Consider the following 12597-nt stretch of genomic DNA (forward strand, 5'->3'; position numbering starts at 1 on the left):
TGCCCTATGAATTAGTTCGTCTATTTCATTTACATTTCCTTCAATAAGATCTGGGTGTCGTCGGCATATTGGATGACAAAACAGCCGGGTAGTGATTTTACCAGATCATTGACATAAATTACAAAGAGTATTGGGCCAAGAATAGAGCCCTGGGGTACACCAAACTCTACAGATTTTTGGGAAGACACAGTTTGACCCATTCTAACTGACTAGGATCTGTATGTAGGTATTTCACAAACCAGAGTGGATCTATATTCAGTGATGTACATTTATCCAATATTACATTATGATTCAGGCTGTCGAAGGCTTTTGAGAGGTCAAGTAAAAGGAGTAGTGAAACTTTCTTATTATCCATGTTATTATAAATCTTATCTAAAATAATAGAGCCGTTTCAGTTAATAATTTTGGTCTGAAGTCGTGTTGTCTTAGTGAGATTAGACCATTTGTCTCTAGAAAATCAGTTAATTGAATAGCAATCATTTTTTCCAGAACTTTTGACCATACCGGTAGCAAAAAGATATAGGACAATAATTGGAGACGTCTTCCATATCACCACTCTTCAAAACAGGAATTACGCGGGGACTTTTCCATAACTCCGGATACTGTTTAGTGGCTATGGATGTGTTAATTATAACTGTAAGGTAAAATGCAATACTATATAACCCATCCCTAATAAAACGCAAGCTAATCCCGTCAGATCCAAAGGCATTTGTGTTTTTATGATTTTTTTATAATTAAGATGACAGTATTACAATCAACAGGAGTAGGCTTAAAACTATCTAATTCTCTAACTGTCATATTACGTACTGTTTCAGTAGAGATATTACATTTCCTAATTTCCTCTTGGATTTTTTCGAAAGTTTTTTTCCCGGCCTCAGCGAAAAAATCATTGAATTTTTTAGCCTTAGAGTGTACATCAGTTACTGCTGTCAATAGCATAGAGCTCCTTTCTGTTTGTTGTCCATTAAATACCATATTTTTTTTAATATTCCAAGTAGCAGAAACGTTGCCTTTAGCTTTCTGATATTCGCTTTTGTAATACTGCTTACGACTTCCCGCTAACTTTGAATTTACTCTCTTCTTCGGGTCTTTATGTTTTTCTCTCAGAGAGATGTTAAAATTTTGATTTTTTAACTCAGAGTTCAGTGTGTCTCTTTCTTTCATGTTTCGCTTTATTTCATCTGTTATCCAGGGCGCAGGGGGACGAACGATTTCTTTCGTTACAACCGGAGCACAAATGTTTAGACACGATGTAAAGACGTCGTTTAAAGTTCCAACTTGGTTGTTTACATTGTCAGTATTTGAAATACCATTTAATATATTTACGTTATTCGTGAGGAGATCACAAAGAAAGTCTGAAGAATAATTTTGCAAACATCTAAAAGTTTTTAAAATAGGTTTCTTTTTTGGCTTACGAATATTCAGATGAGTTAAGATTGTCTCGTGATCTGCCACCAAGCTTGGTATAATATCAATATTTGTTATCATATGTTTAGCATTTGTTATTACGAGATCAATTAAAGACGCTGATGTAAGAGTAACTCTAGTAGGTTTGTTTACTATCTGATCGAAATTTTGTTTTTTAATTAGTTTAGACATTTTATTCTCGGTCTTTAGCAGATCATCATTAAAATCCCCATAGATAAATATATGCTTATTTCGTAAAATAATTTCTTTAATCAAAAGAGGTTGCCGGTGCTTTGGGATGGCGATATACGCATCCTACAATAACAGAAGGAAACTTGCGATATTGAATCGAGATCCACTTGTCTTCTACACCCTCACATTTTTCGATCGTTAAATTTATTTCGGTGACCTTCAAATAGTTTCTGACAAATATACATACCCCTCCACCCCGACCTTGATCCTGATGTTAGACATCATATAGGGGAATATTTATAAATGCGTCACTTATATTAGTGTATAACCATGTTTCTCTAACACATAGAATATCAATATTTTGTTCGTTTAACTTAAGTTCTATTTCAAGTTTATGACTCAACAGGGATTGGGCATTAATATGGACTACCGTTAACATATCACTGAATCTAGGAGAAGTCTTCCTGTCGGCAACATCTTCCTGGCCAAGATCCTAGAAGTTGGGGTTTTGTTCACATAATCTACTTTTGTGACCAAATTCATAACATATGTTACATCTTAGTTTATGATCAAATCTGCAGTTTGATTGTTGGTGAGTGAATTCACCGTAGTTATAGCAGCCATATCTATTACCTCTAGTATTAAGATGATTACTATAGTTGCCAATTTTATTATTTCTATAAGTATAGCCTGAGCCATTACTATCATTATTATATCTAGAACACGTTTGAGAATTGGCATATCCCACTCGAGAGAGGGAATGGCAATGGTTGAGAGAAAACTACAACTCTCAATTGACAAAATTATTCAGTGGTATATGATGATATGAATGGATTTAAGTTTTCACGAAGCAAAACTCTTATTGTCCATTTCTGTCGTATTCGGGGAGTACATCCAGACCTGCATATGTTCATCAAAGGTCGACGGATTCCATGTGTAAGTGAAGATAGATATTTAGTGTTAATATTTGATTGCAGGCGGACATGGATTCCTCACTTAAAAGCCTTAAAAGTAAAATGTCTAGAGGCTTTGAATCTTTTAATAGCTTTGTCCTACATATCATGGGGGCCGACCGCAAAATTCTTTTGAAGTTATATAAAGCTTATATGGGTGTGAAATTCATTCCTCAGCCACCCCAAGCCGATTAAAGATTTTAGATTCAATAAACCATACTGGTATCAGATTGGCCACAGGAGCCTTTAGAACCTCAGCTATCCCAAGTCTCCTTGTTGACGCTGGAGAATTACCTTTAGACCTTTACCGAAAGTCTTCTATTGTTTTGTATTAGCTTAGGTTGCAAAGGATTTCTAATTATTTTGCGTATCAGATTGCAAACCTGGTGAGGCAAGGTATATAATTTGAGTTGCAACCAAAATTTCCTCAACCTTATGGTTTTTGCGTAAAGAAATTGCAACACGCTCTTGATATAGCTAGAAATAAGGTGCTTCAATTTAAGATATCATCAACCCCTCCATGGAAATTACCAGAGACATCTTTCTGTAAATATCTTATTGGCATCAAAAAGAATATGGCTGATTTAGAAGCCAGGTCTCTTTTTATGGAACATGTTGCAGAGCATAGGGAATCGACATTTATGGGTAGTAGGTTGGCCAGGGCACCAGCCGCCCGTTGAGATACTACCACTAGAGAGGTATTGGATCCTTTGACTGGCCAGACAGTAATGCATTGGATCCCTCTCTCTGGTCACGGCTTATTTTTTCTTTGCCTACACTTACACAGAATAGTTTGGCCTATTCTTTACATATTCTCGTCTTTCCTCATACACCTGACAACAATGAGATACTTAACACTTCTTCACCCAAGGGGTTAATTACTGTACTGCAATTGTTCAGTGTACTTTCCTCTTGGTAAGGGTAGAAGAGACTCTTTAGTTGTGATAAGCAGCTCTTCTAGGAGAAGGACACTCCAAAATTAAACCACTGTTCTCTTGTCTTGGGTAGTGCCATAGCCTCTGTACCATGGTCTTCCACTGTCTTGGGTTGGAGTTCTCTTGCTTGAGGGTACACTCAGGCACACTATTCTATCTTATTTATTTTTTTTTTATTTTTTTTTCTTCCTCTTGTTTTTTGAAATGGTGTGTTGGGCAGGCTTAATAGAAGGGCCATGGATGCCTGGTGGTTTATCAAGAGGTTGTCTTTTCCTTTTTCTGATTATTTTTCTTCTCAAAACCATCCTTACTGTCCTCCCTTCAGTTGAAGTGGCTATCCTGGAGGGTATTTAGCCTTGCATGGTGTATCAGCTCCTCCATGTTGACCAGTTTTTCCGACTTTTTACTATAGTCTATGGGTATCATCAATCACTTTGTTTATAATTCTGTACGTATTGTTTTTGTTATAATTCTTGTTAATCTAGTTTTCAAGTATGATGTCTCTTTTTTATTTCTATTAATTCTTATGCTGTCTGGAGACATTGAGCGAAATCCGGGACCAGTACGTCCTAGATTTCGTCAATGTCGTCTTCTGTATTGCAATATTCGTGGTCTTTATGCAAATATCCAAGACCTTACAGTTGCGTCCAGACAGTATGATATTCTTTTATGCTCAGAAACTTTGGTTTCTAATATGAGGCACTCATCTGAGCTCCTTATAACTGGTTTTAAGAAGCCAATAATGTTGAAACGTGATGCCATCCCTAGGGCCAGGGGAATGGCGGTGTATATTAGGACCGAGTACCCTGCTTCTCATAAGTCCTGCTATCACTAGTTGGAGAATTGGTAATGTTACTCCTTTATGTAAATGTGTTTGTGGTAGCTCAAATCCCACTGATTACCGCCCAATTTCCATAACTCCCATATTATCTAAAGTTTTTGAACGTCTTCTGGCAAAACGTCTTAATAGGTTTGCTGAAGGTGATCATCTACTCCCTAGTTTGCAATTTGGTTTTCGTAAAGGCCTTGGAGCATGTGATGCCCTTCTCACAATCTCCAATGCTGTACAGAAATCCCTTGATTGTGGTCGGGAAGTTCGTATGATTGGCCTTGATTTTAGTGCTGCCTTCGACCGTGTTAATCAATGAGGCCCTTGTTTTCAAACTGAAACAGTTGGGAGTGGGTGGGTCGTTTCTTAGCATTATTATTGATTTTTCAAGTAATAGATCTCAAAGAGTTGTTGTTGATGGGCACCATATTGATTATAGGAATGTGATATCCGGTGTTCCACAGTGTAGTGTTCTTGGCCCATTACTTTTCATACTATATACACATGACATGTGGTTTGGCCTAGAAAACAAGCTTGTTGCATATGCAGATGATGCTACTCTCTTTGCATCAATTCCATCCCCTGAATGTAGATCTAGGGTTAGTGAATCCCTTAATAGAGATTTAGCTAGAATTAGTGCATGGTGCAAATTATGGGGTATGAAGTTGAATCCTAACAAAACTCAAAGTATGATTGTAAGTAGGTCAAGGACGGTGGCTCCTCAACATCCGGATCTCAGTATTGATAATGTTTCTTTAAATATGTATGACTCTTTCAAAATTTTAGGTGTGATTCTCGACAGTAAATTTACTTTTGAGAAACATATAAGGTCTGTGTCTTCTTCAATTGCACAAAAAATAGGCTTATTGAGAAAGTCTTTCAAGATTTTTGGTGATCAATCTATTCTGAAGAAGTGTTTTAATTCTTTCATTCTACCTTGTTTTGAGTATTGTTCTCCTGTCTGGTGTTCAGCTGCTGATTCTCATCTTAATTTGTTGGACAGAAACTTACGGTCTATTAAATTTCTTATTCCTGATCTAAATATTAATCTCTGGCACCGTCGTTCAATTAGTTCATTATGCATGTTGCATAAGATTTTTCATAACTCTGACCATCCTTTACATTCAGATCTCCCTGGACAATTCTATCCTGTTCGTAATACTAGGCAGGCAGTTAATTCTAATAGCCAGGCCTTCTCCATCACGAGGCTCAATACTACGCAGTACTCTAGAAGTTTTATTCCAGCTGTTACCAAGTTGTGGAATAATCTTCCTAATCGGGTGGTTGAATCAGTAGAACTTCAAAAGTTCAAAGTTGGAGCAAATGCTTTTTTGTTGACCAGGCGGACATGAGTCTTTTTATAGTTTATTTATGACATATTTGTTTTTGATGTTGTTAATAGTTTATATATGACATGTCTGTTTTGACGTTGTTACTTATTTTAGAATGATTTATTGTTAATTTGTTCTCTTCATTTATTTATTTCCTTATTTCCTTTCCTCACTGGGCTATTTTTCCCTGTTGGAGCCCCTGGGCTTATAGTATCCTGCTTTTCCAACTAGGGTTGTAGCTTGGATAGTAATAATAATAATAATAATAATAATAATAATAATATATACTGATGGCTCCATATATGATGATGGCCTTGGATTTGGAGTATATAGTATTGCTTTTAATTGTAGAGGTGTACTTCCTCTAACATCAATATTTACTGCCGAACTATATGGCATATTAACTGCTATTAAAAAAAAATAGTGTTAAAAGAGGAGGGCAATTTTACCATTTTTAGTGATGCAAGAAGTATGCTACAAGCTTTAGAAGTTTTTAATTCCGGTAACCCTTTAGTCTTAAAGATTTTAGAGTGGTTTTTTATTATTAGACTGAAAAGGTATAACAATTCAATTTAATTGGGTTCCAGCACACGTAGTTGTATCTGAGAATGAGAGGGCAGATTTACTAGCAAAGGATGCTGCAGCTGAGATCCTACAAGGAAGATTCTCAACCTCTGTAATGATTTTTTACCAAGCATTAAGAGTTATTTTCATAATAATTGGCAACAGCATTGGGATAGTTTAGAGGGAAATAAAATGAGAGAAATAACAAACTGTGTATATCCTTAAGGTATAACATGATGCCCCGAAAATGGGAGACTACTCTTAGTCGTCTCTGCATCAGTCACACTCGGTTGACGCGCGAGTTTCTGATAACTGGGCAACATTTGCCATATTGCGATGACTTTTAGGTACCCTTGACAGTACGGCACTTATTGACAGAATGCCCCACTTTTAATACCTTAAGAAATAGATAACTGTTTGAGGCTCGAAGTGAGGATGACAGGTTCATCCTTACCAAGATTCCTAGACATGATGTGTCGTACCATGCTAGCGATATTTTTCGATTTATTTCGGATTCAGGTCTTCAGAGAGCTATTTAAATAAGGACATCTTTACTTTTATTGTTTTAAATTTAATTTACTTTTATTCTTTATTTATAACAAATGATATCGGCGTCAATAACCTTAGATGTCAGGATACCAGAAAACACTCAATCAATCAATCAATCAATCAATCAGCAATGACAAATTTTAAACTAATCATGGAATGACACAGATAATGACAGAAAGATCCTGTCGCTCCTTGAATCACAGATATGCATACGTACATATACAAACACACATACAAACATTATATATATATATATATATATATATATATATATATATATATATATATATATATATATATATACACATATATATACATATATATATATATATATATATATAGAGAGAGAGAGAGAGAGAGAGAGAGAGAGAGAGAGAGAGAGAGAGAGAGAGAGAGAGAGAGAGAGAGAGAGAGAGTTTGGTAGAGTATTTACTCAAAATTTTGAAAACTATTCAGGGATCAAAACTTTTAGGGTGTGTTTTTGTATCGCAACATTTACAATTAACCCTGTTGTTTAAGACTGGAAGCAATATTCCTCCAGTCAATGACTAAAAATATGAAGACTAAACCTTGAATTCTTAGCTATATTAGTTCGAAATCATATTTCTGACAATGAGCCACACCCAAGATTAAAAGAGAAAAGCTAAACTTGATATTACGCTTGTAATTGATAAAGGATCGATGCTGAAAAGGAAGAAGAAAACCAAAGCTTTCACGTCATTTTACTTACGTTTGGACTGACGTGCGGAGGCCTCGTCTACCGTCACCGGGTCAGCTGCTGCTACGAGGAACGTTGCCAGTAACCCCCTGCAATGGGAAATACAATCACTCTGAATTCAGATACCTAGACTGAACAAATTCAAGTACATTCTAAAGAGAGAGTTTCATTCTTTGTCCTTTAGCATGAAGTTTCAGATGATTGTGTTTTATCTATATTCAAACTTTAAAAAAATGTCCGACTGAAAATTATTTGGCCAAAATTGTTTACAATAATCATTTCAGCTTGTGGATTGAGACCATATATTTACTTAAAAGGACATTGGATGTTTTTCTGCTACTATAACAACTAAATACTGCACATACTCTATATTTAACTGCGTTGAGTATGACGGGTTGGCCCAAGGCCGTCTCGAAAGAAGGCCGATCAGTGGGGGGGGGGGGGGGTAAGAAACGTCCCACGCGTCCCAAGTAGTGCTATCACACTGCTACCTAAAGGCTTTAAGTAAAGGGGTCGCGCTCTATTTCTTCACATTTTTCTGTTGTTATTCCAGAAAATTTCACTGCATTGGAATCGAGGCTAGAGCCTATTATATGGTGTGTACCAAACTGTTAAGAGAGTTACCGAAATGGACCGAAAGTATGTGTTTTCCTTTCCAAATACTGATGAAGAAAAAAAACCAAGTGATTGCACGTTATCAGGAGAGCTGAATATGTTCCTAACTAAAATAGTAGGGGAAGTACTATAGCTATTGTTATAATAATTATAATTGCATTACATTGTTCATGTGGTATTGGTCACAGAATATCAGCCTCTTTCATAAGGATTTAATTTAAAGATTACCTAACTGTTTACAAAATTACTTTGGTATTCACATATGTTTTTCCCTTGCTACTTACTACTTCATTCTCTTTGTTTTCTTCTCTTTCAATTCTTTCTTCCTCATTCTTCGATTGCTTCTCTCTCTCTCTCTCTCTCTCTCTCTCTCTCTCTCTCTCTCTCTCTCTCTCTCTCTCTCTCTCTCTCTCTCTCTCTCTCTCTCTTTCATTTTTTTATGAAAATGTGTTATGCACTTTAATATTGCATTTAAACACTTTTCAGGTATTACAGCTACACTTCAAATCTAGTGATATTGAATCTGACACATCCTTCTTCGATAAGACAATTGGGAAGAACCTCACAGCTAAGAGCATTACAAACATCAATAGTAAAATAGTAAAAATAAATCCGTCAAATACTTCAAGTAAAGAAAATGTAGACTACAGCAAGATCATGCGATTGTGGGTGATTGTGCAAAAGATAACATTAAATAGTTTTAAATTGCCGGAAATGTTTATTTGTTAATGTTTTATTTTTTTAATTAAATTGTTAGAATCATTCTCATTTTTTTCGGTATACAAGCGTAGTTTGGATCAGTGGGTCTTAGAATAAGGCCATTGCCTCGGGAAAGTTTTATTTTAATTTTATTACTTTTTTCTGTCTAATTTTTCTTAGCCGGATTATGTGTATGATGTCTTAATTTTTCTATGAGGATTATCAGCTGTAAGCTATAACGAGGAACAAAGTGTATGCATAGTGAGTGGTGTGTGATAGAAAGAAGGGTTGAGGATGGCCAGGTGTCCCGTCTCCCTATCAATCGACCTACTCGTGCCGACTTCTTCCCCCACTGACCAGGCCTGTACTTGAGACGGCCTTGGTTGGCCCCACGGTCCAGATATACCAGGTCAGCCAGACAGCGTACCGATTTAAGGCTCTTCTGCGCACCTACGTCATCTGAAGGGCTTAGTGTTGGCGAGACCCATTAAGAACGTAGATCTATCACACAGTCATGTAAATAAAACAACAGTTTACCTTTGGAAAATATTTTATTAAGTTACAACTTTAATTTTTTTTTCTTAGGGCCTCCCTGCATATTTGTCCTTCAGGTTTTCTATACTTTATCAAATTATTAAGATATTGCATTCGAAAATATACCGATATCTTAACAAAAAAAGCAATAACATCGTCAGGAACTTCAATTACAGACTGTTTTAATTCTAAATAAAGCTTTTTAAAAGAATTTTTTCCCTCCATGAGAGCTTCCCTGTGTACAGCATTAAAAATCTCCCGCATTTTTAACAACTTTGAAAAAAAAAACTGACTAGAAGGTGCAGGGAATTCCCCCCGATTAAACACATGCTATCCAAGTATCATTCCTTAGCACTTCTTCGGTCTTATTTCCTAACTCAGGATATTTTACACAAAATTTCTTTACAATATATCCACTAATTTATTTAAGAGCTTCCTCAATTGCTCCCCCAATATCTTTCTTTATTTCTTGATTTGCTCTCAAAAGGTCTTCTTCCTCGTCTAAAGCATCTTTCTCTAAATCAAAATCTAAATTTCTGAGTACCTGCGTTGTTAGGCATATTTTTAACGCTAAGTCCCTTTCTTTCGTGATAGATTCATCGTCTTTGGCTGATTCATGAGATTTTTCAAGTGGTGATATTACACTTTTCACTTAATACTTTAATTTCCATTCCGAGTAACATTTTTTTAGCCGAAATTTAAAGTTCACAGCATCAAGATATCCTAAATATAAACACTGTGCTACTACATAATTATATTTGACTAATAATTCATTTGAACTAACCTGTGGTTACCGCTGTAGAAACTGTTAGCTTGAATGTATTCATTGTTGTACCTAAAACAACACTGCAAAAACTAATCTAGCAATAGTAATAATTCATATCAACCCCTCACACACACGCACACACACACACACACACATATATATATATATATATATATATATATATATATATATATATATATATATATATATATATATATATATTGTGTGTGCACGTGTATGTGTGCTTTACCCATTCAACAGTTAAATAGTGTACTTACCACTTGGTATATAAAGACTAGGTACAGCATCCTCTTAAGCAGCCGATGATTTCTAGGACTTTCAATACCTAGTAACCTAGACTTCATGTCATCTTTGTAATCGCCTAGTTTAAAATGAATCGAGCAAACAGTAGCATTCACAACGTTAATTCTGTCTGTACGGCAACATGCATGTATCCACTGGTCTATGTATGGTTTTTCTTTTTGGAAAGCGATGGTATTTTATGTTTGAGGTTTTAGTTTTATCATGTCTATTATAACAGCCAAATACTGCGCAGTTACTTGGCATTATTAGTGACGGAATGAATGAATGAATAAAATGATAATGGACACAGCGTGTCCTATTGTTTACGTTACCTCTATAGGTAGCTAACTACGGCAACAGTCCTTTGTTTTGTTTACCGACGTGTGTGAGACGGGGAAGCTTGACGTCACAGTATGGGTGATTCACAGCTTAAGCTGCGCGTTGTCTGACCTGGTATATATAGACCTTGGTTGGCCCCAACGTTCCACCGTACAGTGACGTACCGGTCGCTAACAGGAACATGCTTACGTTAAATGTAAACACAAACGTACGTACAAAAGACTGATGTTGCAATGGTTCCCGTCAAACGATCGTCTACTGCATACGGTCTATACTCTCCCCGATAGAGCAAAGGAAGGGCAATTTCCGCTCACGGGAGTAGACGGACAATATACGGCAATGTAAGATCCGAGCATTATGCTGTGTGACGTCACTCGGAGAAAGTCAATGTAAAATTTACTGAGTGCTTCTCCATGCCCATTTTCTATGTTCCTTTTTATATAAAAGATATATGTTCATAATTTTAAGACTGTTTCTTTCAGCAAATTCTATAAGCATGTCTCCTCTCTCATTCCTTGTGTCTAGTCCAAATTTACCTATTGCTAATTCTCCTCCCAAAAGAAATGTAAATCGAGTCCTGTTTTTTTTTTCATAGTTATTACCTGACCTTCATAAAAAGTTTCTATTTTGTCCTCTGCTTGAGATGTTGTTGGTGCATATGTTTGAATGATCTTCAGTTTATATTTCTTATTTAGGTTGATAAATAATCCTATCACTAGAATTCCAAAATTCTTCTGTTACCTGTAAGATTTCTATTAATAAGAAAGCCCACTGCGTTTTCTTTGTTTTTTATTTTCAAATTCAAATCAAGCATACTTTTATTTCTGATTTCCATAGCTTGTCTAATATATCCGGCAACTTCTTTGGTTGGCGATTCTAATTATCTTAATTCTATGATACTGCTTCTAAATTTATTTAGTTTTCTACAGCTAAACAAATCCTCTGTTGTATCATCTGCCTCTCTGCACAACTCACAAAGCTTATCATTTTCATTTCTGTCTCTTGGCTTTACATCATACTCAACTTTGTCTTCATTATTATTACAGCTTGCTTAGTGTTAAGTTCATCTATGTAATCTTTTCTGCCTTTACCATTTACAAACTTCAACTTGGTCATTTATACTTTCCTTTCTTATATCTTTATTCTGATTTCCTCTGCCCCTTTACTTTTTATTTTTGTTTTAAGTTCTTGCTTCTACACTTTCTACCTCTTCAATTTCGATATCATACTTTGGGTCTATTTCTAAAAGACTTATCCCCATGAGGTTCCCTTATTTGGGATAGCCAACACTTGTGGGTTTTTTTCTAACTTCTAGGGTAAGTGATTAAATTCCATTAAGTTCCTGGGAATGAGGATGGAGGAGGTGGAGGGGATTTTAAAAAGAACAAAGAGGTAGAAGAAACTTTTTTCCAAGAATATTATTACTTTTTCAATAAATTTCAGGTATAAGAAGTACATAGCAGCCCTTCAATATCATTCATTAGCCAGCGACCCATATAAGATGGAAAGATACTACCGCTAGAAATATTGAGTTCTTTGGCGGGCCAGACATACACTGAATAATCTGGCTTATTCTTTACACATTCTTCTTTCCTCATACACCTGAAAACTCAAAGATAACATAAAAAATTCTCCACTTAAGAGGTTAACTACTTTTCTGTAATTGTTCTGTGACTACTTTCTACTTGATAAGGGCAGAAAAGATTCTTCAGCTATGGTAATCAGTTCTTCTAGGATAAGGACATTCCTAAATCAAACCATCGCTCTCTATAGTCTTTGCTAGTGCCATAAGGTCTCTATTATGGTCTTCCACTGCCTTGGGATAGAGTTCTCTTGCGCGAGGGTACCTCAGGCACACTGCTC

General features: G+C 35.9%; 1 protein-coding gene across 2 annotated transcripts in view; it reads right to left on the reverse strand.

Moving 5' to 3' along the window:
• Nucleotides 1-12597, reverse strand: part of LOC137654696 (transmembrane protease serine 11D-like) — a 147970-nt gene that overhangs the window by 108964 nt on the left and 26409 nt on the right. For both annotated transcript variants that reach the window (XM_068388586.1, XM_068388585.1), the window contains exon 2: nt 7491-7567. In XM_068388586.1, the coding sequence (XP_068244687.1) occupies nt 7491-7567 (77 nt within the window). The remainder of the gene's footprint in view (nt 1-7490; nt 7568-12597) is intronic.

This window comes from Palaemon carinicauda, chromosome 15 (assembly GCF_036898095.1).
Source record: "Palaemon carinicauda isolate YSFRI2023 chromosome 15, ASM3689809v2, whole genome shotgun sequence".
Lineage (NCBI taxonomy): Eukaryota > Metazoa > Arthropoda > Malacostraca > Decapoda > Palaemonidae > Palaemon > Palaemon carinicauda.